General features: G+C 40.4%; 4 protein-coding genes across 8 annotated transcripts in view; 2 read left to right on the forward strand and 2 right to left on the reverse strand.

The window, feature by feature from the left end:
- spag7 (sperm associated antigen 7) overlaps positions 1 to 3,305 on the reverse strand; it is a 4,274-nt gene extending 969 nt beyond the window's left edge. The window contains exons 1-7 of the mRNA XM_046039158.1: positions 3,167 to 3,305; positions 1,916 to 1,983; positions 1,367 to 1,455; positions 1,165 to 1,249; positions 993 to 1,082; positions 363 to 519; positions 11 to 235 (exon numbers count right to left, since the gene is read on the reverse strand). Coding sequence (XP_045895114.1) covers positions 120 to 235; positions 363 to 519; positions 993 to 1,082; positions 1,165 to 1,249; positions 1,367 to 1,455; positions 1,916 to 1,983; positions 3,167 to 3,251 — 690 coding nt within the window. The 5' untranslated portion in view covers positions 3,252 to 3,305 and the 3' untranslated portion in view covers positions 11 to 119. The remainder of the gene's footprint in view (positions 1 to 10; positions 236 to 362; positions 520 to 992; positions 1,083 to 1,164; positions 1,250 to 1,366; positions 1,456 to 1,915; positions 1,984 to 3,166) is intronic.
- defbl2 (defensin, beta-like 2) lies at positions 2,493 to 6,046 on the forward strand. Its single transcript, XM_046039159.1, has 4 exons — positions 2,493 to 2,675; positions 4,892 to 5,043; positions 5,331 to 5,442; positions 5,624 to 6,046. Exons 2-4 carry the CDS (start codon positions 4,986 to 4,988, stop codon positions 5,643 to 5,645), a joined length of 192 nt encoding a protein of 63 aa, XP_045895115.1. The 5' UTR covers positions 2,493 to 2,675; positions 4,892 to 4,985; the 3' UTR covers positions 5,646 to 6,046.
- Positions 6,047 to 11,254: 5,208 nt separating this feature from the next.
- Positions 11,255 to 19,741, reverse strand: mepcea (methylphosphate capping enzyme a). Of its 4 annotated transcripts, none has more exons than XM_046039160.1 (5): positions 19,244 to 19,740; positions 16,758 to 18,581; positions 14,109 to 14,327; positions 13,900 to 14,023; positions 11,255 to 13,810 (listed from the first exon to the last, which is right to left on the reverse strand). In XM_046039160.1, exons 2-5 carry the CDS (start codon positions 18,531 to 18,533, stop codon positions 13,776 to 13,778), a joined length of 2,154 nt encoding a protein of 717 aa, XP_045895116.1. In that variant the 5' UTR covers positions 18,534 to 18,581; positions 19,244 to 19,740; the 3' UTR covers positions 11,255 to 13,775. The 4 variants fall into 4 exon arrangements, with proteins under 4 accessions (XP_045895116.1, XP_045895117.1, XP_045895118.1 ...); XM_046039161.1 differs by lacking the exon at positions 19,244 to 19,740 and adding an exon at positions 19,116 to 19,231; XM_046039162.1 differs by lacking the exon at positions 19,244 to 19,740 and adding an exon at positions 18,961 to 19,037.
- Positions 19,308 to 19,786, forward strand: part of LOC123962806 (serine/threonine-protein kinase PAK 3) — a 46,956-nt gene continuing 46,477 nt past the window's right edge. For both annotated transcript variants that reach the window (XM_046039166.1, XM_046039168.1), the window contains exon 1: positions 19,308 to 19,609. The gene's annotated coding sequence lies outside the window, so the exon portion shown is untranslated. The remainder of the gene's footprint in view (positions 19,610 to 19,786) is intronic.

Genomic DNA, 19,786 nt, shown 5'->3' on the forward strand with positions numbered 1-19,786 from the left:
CCCCCCCCCCCCCCCCCCCCAAACACACAGACAGACAGACAGACAGACAGACACACACACACACACACACACACACACACACACACACACTAGACAGAAATAAAAAAAATGGTGGAGACTCAAGAACTGCTGCTGTGTGCCCCTGTGTCGTCCTCTTGCTTCTGCCGTTTCTTCGCTCTGATTTCATTCATGGCTTCCTCTATGGAGCGAGTGTCCCTCTTGTTGGCTACCGGCACTGGGATAGAAAAACACCAACTTATTGAGTAAATAAAGAGGTGAAAGGACAACTGTGGTGTGAATTATGTAAGGTCAAATCACAGTGTGTTTCCATGAGACAGATCAGTGCGACGACATATGCTCACCGCAGCCATAAGCACTGTTGGCCTCTAGTGTATGTGCTGCATCTTTTGCAGCAGAGGTACCAATAAGGTGACTGTACTTGTCTCTGTAGTTCGAGTTGGGACATGCCTCTGGCTTCTTCGTCTGACTGGATACGGTTTCTTCCAATGCAGCTTTTTCCTGCAGTGAAGAGGAAAGAAAAAGTCAAGACAGTGCAAAGGAAAATCAGGGGAAAAAATCCACCCGATATTATTGTTAGATGTCATCAAGCTGCAATGTGAAATGCATTGTAGGAGTTAATCTGCTATTAATATTTAATACTTATATTTAGATATACCTGCTTCCCTTCAACATGACTCACCAGGTACTACTTCAGCAAATTAATTCACATATTTCCAAGAAGGTACTGGGACTTGTAGCAATCAACTGTATATTATGAATATTAACTACATGGAAAGGTCAATGCAATAAATTACCATATCCATGGCCAAAGAACCTTTCAAGTCAATAAAATCTTAGGGTCATGTATTTACATTTCTTTATGCTCCATTGGGATTACGGTCTAGGAAATAGGTGTTTCTTTCATGAACATATTTTGATTTCACAGTAAACTTAAGATAATAAATGTCTGAATGTAAGAATAGCTGTTTTACTTTTAGTCTGCGGCGTTGCTCTGCGAGCTGGGGATCCCACTCCTCTCCTTTGCGATAGGCTTCCAGCTCCTCATCTGAAGGAGCAAACTCCTGCCACAGCACAAACTGGAAATTAGTCACTTCCCACATTATTTCAGTATACAACACTGGATTAAAAACATAGTATTCAGACCTTCTTGAAAAGCATGACGTAACGGCTCTCCTCGTCCTCCCCGAAAGAAAAAGAAGTCAGACCGGCCACTTCTGCAACATCATGCCTACGAGACAGTAAGAAATTAAATGTAAATAGCTGTGAGCATCTGACGCATCATGTCATGTTTCTTGTCTAAAGCGGCTTACTGTAATGTTAAGTATCTGAAGTAATGACTACTTACAATATACTCCTCTCAATCTTCCCCATAGGATTGTATTTTCTTTTCTGTTGCAAACTGTCTTGAATGAAATCCGACACCTCCTTCTCCATCTACACAGCCAATTTTGCATATGTAAACACTGTTGAAGGGAGGCCACAGGAGCTCTGTGCCAGAACTACACTCAGTGGCCACTTTATTAGGTACATTTGTACAATCTAATGCAATCTGATCCAACTACTCTGCCATGAAGTCTACTTTTATTATGCCTTGCTGGTGACACTGTCTTTGAGGGGTCCATTCAGCTTAATGTTTTAGCATTGAGGTCACAGTGGTGGTGTTAGACTGCATCATACTGAGACTGATTGAGATAAACACCTCTCGGTACAATGTAGTCCACTGTCCTCTAATTATGACTACAATAATAATTGCATTTAAACTTTTCAGACAATATCCACAAAACATTGTAAAGGTAGGATTTCTGGCAGAACAGTTGTGTTGGATCGCATTAGACTGTTCAGATGTACAGAGTGTATACTCAGTGTGTATCAGATGTGACATTTGAGTTCTCACCTTTTTCCTGAACTCTGCTTTCTTTCTTTTCTCGTTTTCCTCCATCTTCTTGAGTCTTGCTGCTTGCTCTTAAAAGAACAGAAGTTAACATTGTCATGTTTTTTTTGTTGTATGCCCGTTAGCATTTAAAGTTTCCGCTGTAAACACAGAATCTGTAGTCTTACAGCTACAACTGGCCTACTTGTATGTTTTTTTTAGACTTAAGTAGCAAAAAGGCCAATCAAGAGATCGACTTCCTGTGATGCCAAAACCGCATTTCCAGATCATTCTGGGCTTGTGTACAGAGTGACTCAAATCCTATTATTTGTTGCATGCCTCTACAGGCAAACAGCGTCTGATGTTTTATTGGAAGGCATGCTCATAACAGTTAATTAAACGGATTTGGCCACTTTTTCATCACTGCCGTCTTGTGGCTATGTCTTCTGATAAAGTTGTTTATTTGTAGCAATACTCCACTCAGCATTGCCACAGTGTTACACTTTTGAGCTAGGCTCTGGAGAAGTGAAGTTGCAACAAATACAGCAGGCTTATAATAGAAATAAAAGGAGTCTAATGGAAATGTAGCTTGTTTGTAACTCTGAAAGTCTCAAAGGAAGCGTTTGGTATCTAAGCTAGGAATTTTGTGCACATTGAATCTACATTATTTACCTTTATCTACTGAAACTCACTAAAATGTTCACAGCCGAGCTTGTGATGGTTTTTGAAAAGTGTAAGCTGTGAATTCATTGGCAGCTGGTAAAGGTAACTGAAACGGAACAAGGTAAAATAGGGTCTTACAAGAAATTAGATTGACTCGATTTAGTTACTTGAGTGCTTTTAACAGGTTTGTATTACAGTAACACGGAAGTGCTACTTGTACTTTGTTTCATCATGGTCTCACGTGTAAATTAATCCCTTCATAAAAATGCAACACAACGGATCTGGCCAGCTGATATCGCCATTTTGATTGTAATGCTTCTAAACAGCGAACAATTTTCAACATAACTGCTGCATAGTGATTCAGTGCATCAGAAGGTTTCGTTTCACATCACTAGTCCAGACTCTGACCTCCGGTCTGCGGCAGTGTAGGGATTTCATGTTCCGCTGAGGCGGTGCTAAACCCGGGCCAACAGCCCTTATCGTTAGCTAACGTTACTTGAAAGCTCAACTGGCCAACGGCAGCACCAGAAATGCTTTCCTCATTTTTATATACATCTCACTCCCTTTTCAACTAACGCAAATGAGTCGTTATTTAGGCAACACGTTATGTACCTCGAGCCTTTCGTCGGCTTTCCTGGTCGCCGACTGTTGGAGGCTTTTCCATCGAGTTTAAGATTGAGCCTAAGAGGTCCGCCATCTTGGAATGAAGGGGCAGCTCCAGACTGTTGCTGGCTGCAGCTGTACTAGCTGCGCAGGCGCAGCTGGCCAGAGTTTTTTCTTCGCTGTTCGGAAGAAAACGGCGTGTAAAATATCTATCGCCACCCTCTGTACCACAAAGTTTACTACGCTGTAATATCACTTTTTAAAAACACAATTGAACTTCTTTCTTATTTGTTAATGAGAAGGCGCCTGTCTGTCCCCAGTCTTTCCATTCGATATTTATTCTGTAGCCTACTATTTGTTTACAATTTACAAAAATACTTGACTTGTATATCGATGCTGCATGTTGTTGGTCATTTTTGCTCTTTATATTAAATCTATAACAGTATGCAGGTAGGCCTACTAGTTCTATGTTTATTTTGACCTTTGTTCTGCTTTGTTGTCCTTGTTTGTCTATTTCTATATTCCTGTAAATTGTTCTTAGAACTTAAGTAGCTCCTAAGATCAATTTAAAACCTTGTATGTGTAGGCTACACATACTTGGCGAGTAAAGCTGATTCTGAATCCAACATAATTTTACTACTCAAACATTGCGAGTGCAGAGATAAGATTTTAAATATGATTTTCAAGTTGTTTTATTCGATGAGATAGTTGAGACCCCCTGAGTCACTTTAATAGAAAGCTGACAGCAGAGTGACATAAAACTTAATCTTATAAGGCCCATTCTGAAATGTGCCAAACTGTGGGGTCTCAAATATAGGTGATGGCTTTCTGCACTATTGCAGCCCCACTATGTGATTAATAGAAGATGGGTGCATATAACTGTAATCCAGAGTAACCTTAAATCAACAATCTGTAGATCATTCATTGGGAAGAAAACATTTCTGACTTAACTCTCAAAATGTTACAATTTCTCCAAAAAGGAGTGTGCAGCCGTGGGATTTGAGGTCAGGGACTGCTGTTTGAATATGTTTTTGCTATTCTTCAGGAAAAGTGCTTTTATATAAGTAGAAAGAGAGAACAAACAAGCAAACAAACATCTTTACATACAATAAGCACTAGGGGGCATGCTATACAAGTACATGTCTGTGTGTCCATGCCTTGTGTTGTTATTGTTTTGTTAACAATCCTCCCCTGTGTCATTGGAGCAGCATGTTTTGTGCAGTTTGATTGTAGTTTCACAGCATCAGCAATAATACACCAACTACTGTCATATTCAGATGTGGGCAGAACAGAGGGCGGCCCATTAAAAATACAGCAGGACAGACAGATTTGTACTGTTTACTTGGTCTAAAACAAACAGATTCCGAGTAATACTTAGTAATTATAATTTTTGAAGGGCTTGTTGTTTTGAAGGAGTCCTTTGTTGTCTATTTACTTCTTTGTCCAGACATAGGGGTAAGTACAATACCTGTGCTGTGCCTTCTTATATTTCTGTATTAGTGAACAGCACAGATAACCCACAGTACCGCTAAATCACAGAGGTTGAATAATAAACCATTGTTTTGCACATTGAGCACAGAAAATTACAGTATTGATCTTTGTGAAATGCCCAAAAAGAAATTCAATTTCTCAAGAAGCTGCAGCTGTTGACCAAGCTGAGTAAGCTCATAGGCCTGACCTTCAGCCCTCAGACTGCCATCATTCAGCGAGACTTTGTTATTGTGATTTGGACAGAGCACGATGGACTCCTCCCCCGTGGTTGAAATGCTGTATAAATGCAGCATCAGCCTGTCCACAACAGTGTCTGAAAGCTTATTGGTACCCAAACATGAAGGGACTGAGCTTGGTTCTTCTTGTGCTTCTCCTGATGCTCGCAGTTGGGGAGGGTAAGCAATGGGTACACCCATTTTCTTACTACGTGAGATCAAATCAAGCAAATCATGATATGGCAAATGCTCAGACTACACTGTACTCATACTAGGCCTGTCTGTGTGGCTTCGAAGAGAAGTACAACAAATTACGAAATCACAACTTGACAGTTTACTTAACCATTAAGTAATTTAAATTTTCTTTTAAAGATTAATGGATTAACTGTGGCTTTGGTCAACAAGTTAAGTCAGTATTTATCAGGAATATGGGAACATATTTGTGAATCTTTGATAATTATCTACAGGCAATGATCCAGAAATGCAGTACTGGACATGTGGGTATAGAGGACTCTGCAGACGGTTCTGCTATGCTCAGGAGTACATCGTTGGTCATCATGGTTGCCCTCGAAGATACAGGTAGGCCCGCTGATCATAAAGTAGAACTAGTGCATAACTTTGTTTTTATCCCACTTCTATTACCAAGACAACACTATATGAGTTTCAGATCAACAAAAACACATACTCTAAGAAGATAAAGCAAAAGAGAAATTATTGCTAATTGCAAGATTAATACAAGTTGTACTGTGCTCCTTTTCAGGTGCTGTGCTACGCGGCCTTAGCACCTGTCCTCTATGGAAGAGCCTGGAAAATGCCACATCGTAAGGGGTTACACCTTCAGTACAGGTAGCTGGGAGCCTGGTAACTGACGCAGCATTCATCTGGATAAACCATTTTGACAACTTTATTTTTACTCTCAATCAACCCCTCTTGGACTTCTAACATGCTGTGCAATCTGACAATGAGGGGTTTTGATGTGAACTTTATATAGTTAGGCCATTACAGCGATTAGGTGTGCAGCTGTAATCCTGTTGCTCAGAGATTTTGTTTGAGTTATTATTGCCTGAAACTTTGTGTGACTGATCCTGGACCTAACATTTAATAACGTTTCATAATAAATCCTTTGTGAACAGTTACTTCTACTCTGAAAATGCAGTGTTGCCAATAAATGCATGGAAATAAATCTTCTGATGTTTGGTTTGTTGTTAGGATCATCATCACTACCAGCTTTAAATATACTGTCCCAAGTATAATGAAAGTAATTCTTTCACATCTGAAAAACATCTAAATATAGTGTTAACACCTCTATGTGCAGCCCATTACCTACTTGGCTTGACCTTGGGGAAATAACAGCATGGAAAGCAGTCTGAGTTGAGTCTGGCACGCTTTCGCTGTACCAACAGCAGACAATAATGGTCAAGTGACTGACCCCAATGGCTATGATGGAATAGAGCTTTTGTGAATGAAGTGATACGTCTCTTGTCTGTGTTTATGTTGTCTCACCATTCTGTCTGTCTGGACAACATTGTCTGGAACAGACGGACAACGTCACGATCCACCAGTCACGATTGCAAAGCAAATTCATTGTCATATTGTCTGCCTCCTACCGATTGGAAGGTAAATTATCTTTGTAGGTGAACTTTGGCTTTGTTTGTTTTTTCTTTTTCTTTTAGGAAGCAACACGACAGTCAGCTGAAAACAAACATACCGTACTCACCTCAGTTTGAGGCAACACCATTACTGAACAACGAAAAGCCTATCAAATTATAAAATACAGACATTTAGCAACCAACTAACTATATGGTCTAAACATTTTATTATCCATCTGGTTGCTGAATGTTGTACCAGTTAACTGAGACAGCATCTGAAGATGGTTGATGACTGGCCCGGGCTAGTAGGTGTTAAAGGCATGGATGCTATTTGTAAACATCAGCCACTGTATTGTGCCCTGCATTGTCATCTGCGTTGAATCTTTGTACTATTCAGGCAGTGCAGCGTGACCGAACTACAAAGGGGTAAAACCCCCACAAACCTGTTTACATGAGGCTGTCTGTCTTCACAAAGCTGACAGCAACAGCTTGAAACAGAAGGTTATTACAGGATGGATGGATTTTTGACCTGTAACAGTATAGATTAATTAGATTTTGAAGATCTTGCGGGTGCTTTTTGTAAGTTGAAGACAAATTAATCACACAAACATGTTCTAATGTTAGCAGGAAACTGACCTTTAACACTGAAGCCAATGTAGCTTAAAATAAGTCCTGGTTAGGGTTCCTCAAGTCTGAGTGACTTCTGAAAAGAAATGGAAACTTTAATGAGAAACTGTGAATCTCGATGACTGATGGCATCATCAAGGAGTGTGTAAAAGCATCAAGGATGATTTAGAGGATCTTTGGCTTCTCTCCATTATATAAAACAATACATTTACCATTTGAGCATTAAGCCATATCAACCTTTCATGTTCAAATGTTTTTTTGAGAGTATCTTCTGCTTTGGTGCTGAGACTCACTCCTAAGACTAAATTTTTTTGTGAAGTGAACAAAATAAAATGGCCTCCACCGAACTTGAAAGCACCGTGTAATTTTACATCCGGAAAAAAACCTTTCACACCTTCCAGTTCCTCATCTAGAAAAAAAACAAATACGGACCTTGAATGAGCCACTCAGAAATTCAGACCTTCTGTTAATCTTTATGATAAAGGGTGAATCTTTGGCCACATCAGAGCACCCTGGATAATGTTTTCTTTTAAGGACGTTTGACTCCATTCATAATTCCCTCTGTCTTGCAGTTGCAGGCTGACCCTGCAGTTGAGAGGCATTTCCTGACGCTGCCACCGCTATAATCCACCGGTGCGATGGTGTTATCCAAGCGTTGAGCAATAATGGGATTTCATTTGAAGTAGTGCCTGAGATAGTTTGTGCAGAACCTCTTGGCTCAATTTTTAACAACCACATCTAGAAAAGTATTAAAATGAAGATGAATGAATAGGTAATGACGGCCATTACACAGAAGTAACACCTGTACAAAATTATGCAATCCACTACAATAGCCTTGCAATAAACATAATCATTGAGATGCTATTGTAATTGGCTTGCATTATAATGTACAGGTTTTTATCATTTGTGTCTACACCCTGCTCCAACCAAACTTTGGACTGCAGGTATTCATGTAGACTTTTATAGTGAGACTTAAACTATACGAAAAAAACATTTCCCTTTATATAGCAGCAGCCAGAAAGCACACAGTAATAGGTCACAGGGCTACACATCCCACATACTTGAAAAAGAAATCCTGTTGACATCAATCAACTTTAACCCGTTTCCAGATGAATGGGATTGATTTACTTTAAACTCCCCACTTACTTCAAAGTAGATTACTAATCTCTTGACTCATGACAGCAGCCTAACAAAACCACATAACAGATAATTGATTTACTTGTACTACAAAAATACATTTAAAGAGTAGTCCATAACTTAAAGGTGGGGTAAGAGTTTGTAATCCAATACATGTCTTTTTGTCAAATTCAGCAAATATCTCCTCTTAGCAACAAAGTGGCCCGGAACCTGCTTCACAGCACTATTCCAACCGTTCCAGCCATGATGTGCATGTCAGGTAACTTTAAATGACTTTCCCATGGACATTCAGGTTACTTTCTAGTTAGGAGTACATGTCAACAGACCCCAGTTTTACTTTGAGGAGGAAGATGGAGCACTTGAGAGAGGAAATGGAACAGAAAGGACTCTTCTGGCAGGTCAGGACCCTCACGGCTTGTTTCTCCCTTTGCATTTTACACAAAGTATTGACTCACTCACAGGCCAAAACCTGCCAGATCCTGTTTTTGTTCCAGTGTTTATACCTTTAAGTGAATAAGTTATGGCTGTATGTGTCACAACTGTACTTGGTTTCTAAGTTAGGTCACTCTGTATCAACCCTATTGACTCATCTCATCGTGTTAGACCTATGTGGTAGAGTATGTTGTGCATAAAGTGAAATTTTTCTATCTGGTGTTTGTACACAGCCCTGTCTCTATAAAAGGCAAACAAACATAGTGGCCCCCATCCTGCCACACATCACTATTCCAGCCATGATTTGTGTGTCAGGTAACGTTAAATGACTTGCCCACTGACATTCAACTTACTTTCAAGTTTGCCAAGACATGCTGCTGTTGTGATGGTAGCTTTAGTAGCAGGAGAGTTGTGAGTAGGGTAGTTTGAGGTAAGATGCCTTCCCCAAGCTCAATGTCTATTTGCTGACACATAAAATAATATTTTATGGGGTTTTCTGGATCCTGGAGATGGCCATGCTTATGGTAACATAATATAATGTAAAATAAATACCTACAGTTGACATCTTACGCCAGACATACTAATCTAGCATTTTACTACTTTAACTACTACTTTAACCAAAAACTATAAAAAAAAAAATCTTTCTCTCTAAACAATTGCATAGCTTATCTCAAGGTTCCCCTTAATGTAAATATACACATAAAAATTGAACACAATTGCTTAGCTGGTGTGCTGGCTCTGGGAAACTATCTCGTCCTCTCGTAATGTTAGCTTCGCTAGCTAGCAGCTCTCGCCAAAGTTTGCGAACCTAAAACCTGGCATTACTTGATGTGTCACTCAATTTCATATTTGTCATGGGGTTGGATTTCTCCAGAATCCCTTACTCCACCTTTAATGTCTGTACCTACTTCTACCCAAAAATTACATTTCAGTTAAATAACTATAAGCAAATACCGAACCACCAAATCTGGATCCACTTTTAATCAATTAAAATGTTAAACACAGAGAAACATTCAGATATATCTTGTTGTTCAGAGGCATAAAAATTAAAAGCTTCGAGAGGGTGATAGTTTTTCCAGAAACACGATTCTAGGAAAGTTTAGGGACATGTAAAACATCAACTTGCAAAAAGGTAACGTTACTAAGCGACTTAAATTTCCTCGAGTCATTTCAGCGCAAATTCAATGGTGAAAATCCTACACCCCTTGAGTTTGAGCATTTGTTAACATTATTTTGTTCAATAAAACCAGTTATTTCACAACAGTTTGGTACTTTCATCTTAGAAAACTTCCAATAAATGAGAAGCAGGTACGCAAAGGTAAGTTATTTTGTTAGGGATTTATTGTGTTTGTGACAAATATTTGACCTTGTCATTGCTAATGCTGCTCAAAGCTTATAAGTGGGTTGTAGCTCCAGGGTTTTAAACATTAGCTGCCATTGAAAATGGTTCTGCTGTTAAAAGAAATCACTGGGATTATAGTGTATAGGATGAGTTAAATTTTTAAAATGAGAGCATAGTGTTGAATGTGATGTTTACATTCTGTGGCATCCACAGGTCTGTTGCACAAAGCATGATTACCCAATTATCTGCATAATATTGTTTACAGAAAACCCACAACAGCTCGATCTCGCAATGAAAAGCCAGATAACTGAATGCTGTAATTCAACAAACCCATGTGTAGATATAATAGAATGGAACCCCAGTCTTCAAGTTGCAAATACAAAACATGTAAATGTGTAACAATAAATAAAATACAATAAGGTGTAAAAATAAAATAGCGTGTGCTTTCACTGCAATTTATCGTTTCATAATAAATTTTGTTCTTTTTGCAACATGAATACCTGGAACCTAAAGCTTCCACATTCAAAACTACACTCTTAACTTCAATACATCCTACACTTTCAAATTCATTCCAATGAGATGGTATTGATTTTTGCTGGTCAAAAGGAACTGCAATTTTGAAGAGCAAATATTGCACAAAATTGTATTGTACGCTACCATTACACAAATTAGATATGAGAATAATAAATTTTAAATAGTATTAGCAATAACTTTGTGCAAAACCTCAAGGGGAGTACAAATAGTTTATACAGCACTGTATAGGACATGCAATTTCACATCTCCAGCAAAGACATGCTTTACCTTGGATACCTGGACTCACAAGCCACATCTTGTAAGATACCGCTGCTGACACAGTAAGGTGCAATCTTTACCATTTGTGGCAAAGCACAAATTAGCTTTAAACTATTGGTTTTTCAAATATAATGCTCATTATGTGACCCGCCAGAAGAAAAACTTTTGTTAAAAATGCAAAAAGCAAAATGCCCTTGAAATGACATCAGTGGGCTGATCTAAGCCTGAGAATCCGATTGTCTTAGCTTAGGAGGAAGGTGTGATTTGGTGCCTTTTTGTCTGATGGGACACCCAAGGTTTAGGCCAATTCAAAGTGTAACCTGGAGCTTCCTTTTATAGGTGCATCAATGTTCCACAACTTGTTATAAAAAATTTGATGGAAAAAGTATTCAAATGTTTTCCATTTTGAAGAATTTCAAAATGTCCATAGCATATCAAATGAAGTGAAATGAGAGTGCATTGACAACAACACTCCTTTCAAACAGTTTATAAAAAAATAAAGAGCCAATCTAACAATCCGTGTGCCTGCCAGGACAGAACAAAGCAAACCCATCAGAACTTTGCAACATACATATTCATTTGTTGTTACAGAACTGGATTAGCGATCCGTTGTAGGATTAAAAACTCTGACCTGTGCCTCGCTCACAACTTGGCAGCAAACATTTGAAAAGAGGACAAAAAAAATAAAAAATAAAAACACACTGACAAATGACAATAGCAATTATGAACGTAATATCAACAGTAAAACAAAATTTGCAAACTTATTTACATTGATCACTTACTAAAATAGAAACATATCATCCATCTTCTCCATCATCCCCTACCCTAGTATGCCAAATGCTATAAATGAACCAGTCACAAAAAAAGGGAACATTTTCTGTCCCTGCAACTTGATATGGGGTAGATGAGTAATATCTGGCCCGGTGTGCACACCAATAAGGTACAATCACAAAGACTGACTTTTAGGCCAAAGATTAGGATGATGAAAGCATATTTTGTTAAATCAAAAAAGAACCATAAAATATTTTGGCAGCGCTTCAAAAGAAACAGAATAATTCAATTTGGTAAAAAGTCATATGGATATATTTCATTCCTTTTAGTAAGTATTCATTTTCTACAAATGTAATTTTTGTTCAGCCTTACAGAGGTCGAGTCCAACTCAGGAGCTAGAAAAGCATCGCAATAGATTCTGATACTGTTTGAATTAACGGCTATCCAGTACTGATGATCAGACCACAGAAACCAATGCACGAGTCAGACTTATACAGCACTGAAAATGCTGTAGCAACTCTCTAATAACAGGCCATTGCTGTTAATTTTACAGTCAATTATACTCTCAGTCAGCACCTCATGTAGGACGTTGTAAACGACATATAAAAGGTAGGGCTATGGCTTAACTGTCATTAGAAAAATAAAACAGATCACTGCAAGCTCATGATGATGTTGGGAAGTGAAAAATAGTCCTTGTGGTCTCTGTGCTGAATTAGTTTGAGCTAAACCAACACCTGGGTGTCATCACAGCTCAAATGTGCCCCCTACCCTTAGGATGGAGCACCAAAAAGGCTTAAAGAACCCATGAAGTGATTTGTTGCTTCCTAAACAGTTCAAACGCTCAAGTAAATTAAACAGGCCAGAAGGTTTGTAGAAAGTTTACATTCAAAACAGCTAAAACATTTTAGCTGATGTCAGGTTTGAAATACAATACTAAGTGCTATGCCCAGTGGCAGCAGGCCTGGTAAAACTAAATGATGTCTCCATTTTATAATGACAGAAACTAATATCAGATGACTACACCATCATTTATCATGACAGTTTTAAAAGACAACTGTTACAAAAAAAAGGAAATAGAAATATAAAGAAAAAGGAGACAATAACATGAAAACATCTTGGCTGTGCACTGGGTAAGCATTCACTTTCATTCGATGTTTGTAATTTTGGCTGTTTTGGGTGCACTTCTCTCATCGTGCACCACTTTTCACTTCATAGGATCTTAGGTTTGTGCAATTTAGGAGATTTCCACGTTGTCCATTTTCACAGCTCTAACAGGTTAAAGTTCATTCAGCTCTGAGTCTACTTTGCGACGTAACGACAAAACAAATATATATTATGGTTGGGCGATGGGACAGATACATCAGCTATTAGCTATGGACTGAATCTATGGTTGATGGAATTTGTTTGGCTGGTTTCAATTCACCAAAATGTGTTCATTCGTATATATGGAGCACCAGGATTGAGGGTTTTAAAAAGTGATGCAAATGTTTAACTACTAAGAACACAGATTCTATGCCACTAGTAGTTGGAATGGAGCCGGCAATATGATGCTTCATCCAATAATAGCCTGCACAGTATCCTAAAAGCATAAAACACATTACCTGCACTCCAGTGTGATCTGTTTAGTGGCTTTGTAAACCAGTGGTTTACTGCAGCTTTGAAGATACAACACACAGTTGGTCACTTAGCTAATGTGGTGAATACACCATCAAACTAGAGTTCAAGTGGCCAATTGGAAAAGTCTGCCCTATTGTCCAACCCTAATATGTATAATGTATTGTGGTGTGGTGGCCCAGAACAAAGTTATGAATGTAAAGATATATGGCCAGATATTCAAACACATGTTATGGCCATGCATCAAAGTGAGGCATCATTAGCACTAGGATAGTCCAAAGAAACGATCAGATGAGCACCTCTTCCACAGTCTGCCAAACTGTGACGTTTGGCTCCAGGATATGCATTGTGGAGTCCTATCTGAGTTTGTCCAATACGTTTTTAAGGATTTGAAGTCATAGAGGATTCTGATAGGTGTCTCTTCTCCACAGATCTCATCTTTACGAAATGAATTCTACTTTTGGTCCCATTCCCCCTTTCTGAATTTTATCTTCAGCATCTGAGTAGCTGGAGTATCTGTTAAGGTTTCAGATGATTCCTTGCAGTCCAGGGTGGCTGGCTGGTGGTAGTTTAGGCTACTCATTCAATGATTTTCAAGGCAGGAGCGGTCATTTGTGAAATAGGTAGATTGGCCTCTGAAAACCTGTCAATTGATGGAAAACAAGTTAAACATGACATCAAGCTACATTGGCATGTAATGCATGAATTTGATCTGACATATTAGAGAATTACCTCTTATAGAACACTTGGGGGCCCCAAGGTGCTCAAAACTGGTGAAGCCCACCTCAGTTGTAAGATACGATGAAAACTGGTCAGGTTTGAGTTGGATGCTGTGATAATTCCTGCTAATATTATCCTGTCAAGTGAGAGGGAAAACATTTTTTTCTTATATTTCAGCCAATAAAACCAATCTTTAAAATCCTGTCATCTCAATTTCTTACCGTAAGCTTCTTCCTCCTCACATACGACTCCCAGGGCTGTGGCTCCAGGATGAACATGCCTCCTGGCCGAAGATGTCTGTAGACTCTCTTGAAGAGCCGTTTGAGGCCACTGTCTCCCCAGTTTAGATGAACCCATTTGGTAACACTCAGGCACATGATCACATCGTACTCTGGCCGCTGAGTCAAAAGAAGATTATCGTTTTCCAGTACATAATTAGCCTAAAAGGAGAGAAGGGCTTGTGGTGAGAAAAACGTGGCCTTGACAAACTATTTTGTGCTACTTAGTGCTATGACGGTAATGAAGTAAAGACTTTCTGAAACATAACATTAGGGTCACAGCCACAGCTGAGAATCTGGTATCTTAAAATCTTATTTGAATGGCCTTCATAAAGATTTATCCTTTGCTTTTGAGTCTGTTGGGCAGTAGAGTGCAGCGATGTGCCGATCCACCCATTCATTTTTAAAAAATCATCACTTGCATATCAGACAAGTTTCAGGAGAGAATGAGAAACAGCAAATGCACTGGACAGAGGATGCATAATAAAAAGTGATGTCCAAAACACTGAGAAGCTTTAAGATTTTTAAATCCATCCTACAATCACAGTATTTATTTAAACAAATACTAAACGGCATATTCCGTGAAACTCACTCTTTGGATCTTATAAAGATCAAACAAGTGATCTTCCAGTACAAGTTGGTGGCAAGGCTAATGCAACATACACTGCAGCTATCGAGGAGGAATGCCCATCCAATTTTACTGCTGCTCTGTGAAACCATTTGACTTTCAAATTGTGCATGATTAATAAGAACGCCTGTGTGTAGATAAGTCCCAAAAGGGGTTTGTTGTAATAATCAATTTAACATTTTAAGTAATTTATCAAGTAAAAATGCCAAACATTAGCTGGCTCCCACATATCAAATGTGAAGATGTGGAGCTTTTCTCTGTTCACTGTTGTTCAATCACTGTTCAGATAAAATAAGAAAATGTAATGTGTCCTGAGATGGAAATTTGTCATCATTTTCTGACATTTTATAGTTTTATTTCATTTTAATATCGATTAATCAATATTGAGAATGATCATTACTTGTAGTTCTAAATAGGGCTACAGCAGAAGAGGTTAACATCCTTTGAGTGCGAACAATAGGACAGAAGATAAAAGCTGATGAGAATTAAAAGGAGAGTGTCATTTAATGTGGATCACTCTTAAAACAGAAAACAACAGAGAACAAAGTTTGGGCAACTTGATTATCAAAACACACCTTTCTCATAGCAGGCATTTTGAAATGTCGTATCAGGAAAAGCACAGGTGGGGTTTGATTTATCACACAGCCATCAAGGGTAATAAAAGGGTTAAAATGTTCCTAGTAATCAATGAAAAAATTATTGGCAATTTAATTATGTGGGAACTGGTGAAAAAGAAAAAGCACCTGCTATATTAAATCAAACATGATTCCCTACAACTTTCCACACTATAACCTGACACCAGGGTAGGTTTGCCAAACAAATAGGTAGGCTGCCTTCTCCCTCCAATCAATCGTGTACTGTGCAGGCTGAGGGAGTCAGACCTGTGCTCCTTCTGGCATGTTGTACGTTTGAAGGCTTTTCACTCATTTACAGCAAAAAGCTCTGCTGCACTGCCATGATCTCTAATGCTCATAGAAGGGAGGAGGCAGTCATCGATTTTCATACAGAAACACTACGGATACATCTAAACAGTTCATGTAGCTGCCTACACAATGCCTGTAAGGCACAAAGCCAGTGAAGAGACTATTACATTAATAAAACAGTCGATGAGAAATCTTTATATTTATAAGAGAAAAGCTGTCATAGTACTTAAATTCTCAATCGAAGGTGTCACACAATAGGCCGATGCCATTAGAAATGCATCCAGCCACATCAGCCTGATGACAAGGACAGACTGCTTCCTCTTTGCTGCTTCCATCTTTCACTTCCTAACATCACCGGCAGCTTCAGAAAATTGTGTGCCTCTGGTAGGAAACACACACAGTGCGCTGTGCGACACACAAAACGATGTAAAGATGGACAAACTAAAGGAAAACTCCATCCATAATGACAGCAAATAAAGTGCCTCTGAAAATGAAACTGATGCAGATGCTTCCTTATTTAAGGATCTAACCATAAAAGAATATGGCCAACATGACTGCTTTATTTATTTATTTACATTATATATTTCTTAACTTATCAGAGGATCCTTTTGAGGAGCAGAGTAGCTTTTGTTGAACAAAACAATTGCATTGTAATGTAATTAATTTGTCAAAGTTTCCAGTGATTCCCAAACGGATCTTAAATTCCCCAAAGTAAGAAATGTTCCAACAATGCCTGGTAAGTTAATACCATGTGCGTCTTGTCCAGATAAGCTACATGGTGCAACCTGCATGCTATAGTGAAAGTGACTGTGCTGTGACAATGCTATCCCTATTTAGAAGCAAGACAATTATCATTATCAGGTTTCAGGGAGCATAAGTGGGTGTCTGTCAGAGTGTTTCCCATAACATGCATTACTCTTCTAGTAAGTATTTTCGGGTGTGTTATAAAATGTTTTACAACTAATCAAGGCTCCCGAGATGAAATAACATGACAACCTCATTCATGCTGCCACCAAATGTTCACAGAGAATGCGGTCTTACCTTGATGAAGGACACATTTGAGGGGAACTCCCCCGGCCGTGTGGTGGATGTTTCTGTCAGTGGAGGTGCAGCAATCGGCCCCCTGGAGATCCGCAGGGACACAGGAAAAGAGCAGCTCACAGAGTTATCAGCAGGGGGTGAATCACAATCTCCCTGCTCCATTTCTTCTGTTTTGCTGTCCTGCCTCTGGGCCCCTGCCTCATCTGCGTGACAGGAGTCATTGTCATTTACAGCCTCTGCAGGGCCACTTTCTCCTTTCACTGGTTTCCCATTTTCAACCCTGCTCTCGGCTTCACTGTGCTTCTTGTCTGTGCCATTTCCATTCCTCTCCTCCAGTTTAGTGCTCTGCATTGCACGCCTGGCCTCTTGGGTCTGCAGTTCAGACAGATAATGTCTGATGTTTTTACGCGCCGCATGTACAAGACCACTGTCAATATCCAGGCCCAGTATGCGGGCAGGTCTTAGCATTTTGGCAATATAGAGTGTTAGGTGGCCTGAGTTGCACCCCAAATCCAGAACGTCTTTACCTTCAAACCATTCTGGACGAAGCACACGTACCCGTGGGTCTTCGCTAGCTCCTGGGTTGCGGTAGCCATAATACTTATTGTAGTTCCCATACTGGAACTTCTTCTGTTGCTCCTTCGCCTGATTGTGGGGCTGCTGGTGCTGGCGACCTCCTGGCCCCGTCTTGGGACCACACTTTGGTGTGTGAAAGGACTGAGAATTTCTCAGCCCCCCTGTGCCACAACTCCTGTCTCCAGATCCTGACTTTCCAATCGGTGTGGAATGGGTCACTGGGGGCTCCATTTTGCCAGAGTTGCGCCTACGCTTGCGTCTGCTTGTGTGATGGTTCGGCCCCCCCAACATGGAAGAAGTGGAGTCCTCCATAGATACAGATGTCATCTGCTCCTTGCAGCTGGCTGAGCTGTCAGCTGAGTGCTCATGGGAATCCCCTGTGACACTGGAAAAACTGTTTGACTCTTTGGAGACATCTAGTGCAGAGCATGAGGCTAACATACCTGGAAGTGGTGTAGAGGTGCCAGTTTTAACCTCACTTTTTGCTGATTCTGAGAGGCTGATCTGTGTGGTTGAAACCCCACTACCACCACCTCCTCCATGGTGTCTGTTGCGGTGTCTCTTCCTGCCACCACTCTTGTAGGGGGACATTAAAAAGCTGCCGCCTGCTATCCCGCTGTTCAGGTTCAGCGGATCTGTGATGTCTCTGGGGATGAGGATCTCCACGGGGTCTCGACTCTTCGCTGGCAGCGGAGAGGATTTGGGGGTCTCTGCATTCAGTGCCTTGTTGACCTCCTCATCCAGCAGGCTGTTGAGATTCAGTGGGTCAAAAATGTTCCCACCCAGAAGGAAGTTAGTAGGCAGGACGGAGTCACTCTCAGAGTTGGCCCTTCGTCTCCTCTTGCCAGATGTTGGATGCTTGAAACTAGCGTTTGCTGTGTTGCGGCGCTTTGTTAGTTTCGTTTGCTGCTGTTGTTTGGAATGATGTAAGGTGCTCCTGCGATTGATGTTATTCTCGTTCCTTCTGGCTCTTTGTTCAGCATCATCTGAGTGGGTATGCGTGTCAGTCGTGCAATTGTGTTTTGGCGCAGCTGCAGTTCCCAGGACAGGACAAGCAGCTGCAAAATCAGGGGTGGCTGCGGTACCCTCCGCCATCACAGATGTCTTGCTGTAACCTCCGGTGCATTCTGAGAGCTGCAGAGACGGCGCCGAGCTGGCCTGTGGACTGCCAGTTTTTACAGTATCTTCATCAACAGACATCTCTTATGGTTTCCAGAGCTGATGCAGACATGGAATTTTTTTCTGGATCTGAAAGTCAAAGAAAACATCTGTCAAATTAAAAACTTTGTGTAGTATGGTGAACAATTTTACATAAAATGAGGTGCCTTCCTATTGATGCAATCACATACTCGCAACTGCAAAGTAAAGTCACTCATACTAACACAACTACTAGGTTATGCTTCTTGACTCAAACTTAAGTCCATGGACCTGCACACTTAAAAAAAGAGGGTCAGTTTAAGTTCAAGTCGTCACGTTATCAAATAACCCTTTACTTCCCAGTGTCATTTCCTAACAATGTTACAATGATACTAGAAAGTGTCCGTTTTAGATGCAGAGTCTCTAGGACTACGCCATTATCAGGTTAGGGATCTGACATCTAAAGTGTGTCTACTCGGAGGTTACTGACCTGAAAAGTTTAGCACTCCCTGTGTTGCATAGTTATCTAGTTAGCAAGCTAGCTCCTAGCTTCTCTATCGCGGGCCAGAAGACTGAAACGTCGACTAAACGTTCAGCTCCTCTCCGGCCAAAAAAAGCGTTATTAGACAACCAGTCAAAGCCCACCTCGATATGCTGCTGCCCGAGCCCCACTCTCACCGCAAGTCACATTTATGAAAGTGATACTATCAAGCAGATGGCCACATATTCGCTTACAGTCAACAGTGTAGTCACCATCAAAGTAACAGTCTCACCTCACAGTTCTCCCCGCCTCCGGCCGGACTGTCACTACCGCGCACTCTCTCGACTCGAGCTAACGTTAGCGTAGCTAGCACACAAGTGTCCCCGCAACAACACAACACAAGCACACACAAGTGAACACAGCGCGGGTGTTGCGTCCTCGTCTGTCCGCGATAAAACGCTCCTCTGTCCACCAAACTGTCTTGTCGACTTCTTCAGTCAACTCCTAGTCGCCCAGTGTGAGACAGGTTGGTGAATAAATTATTCCATTCGCTGAGAGAGTCGGCATGGCGGCGCATCCGGGCTCCGAGCTGCAGCCCAAGATGACTGGGTTCGAGATCGCCGACTGGGAGGAGATAATAATGAACCTCACCAAAGTGGTGGGCTGCATCTACCCAGTCTTTTCTTTAACCACTGAGTAAATTATTGTTAGAATTAATCAATTAACTGTGAAGTCGGATTGTTTGGTTAGAAGATAAGGAAATGGCTCAACAACAACCTAACATTTTGATTTAAAACCGAAAAAAGCTGGTAACTGAATGTTTAGAATTTTCCTT

The sequence above is a fragment of the Micropterus dolomieu genome, linkage group LG23 (genome assembly GCF_021292245.1).
Source record: "Micropterus dolomieu isolate WLL.071019.BEF.003 ecotype Adirondacks linkage group LG23, ASM2129224v1, whole genome shotgun sequence".
Lineage (NCBI taxonomy): Eukaryota > Metazoa > Chordata > Actinopteri > Centrarchiformes > Centrarchidae > Micropterus > Micropterus dolomieu.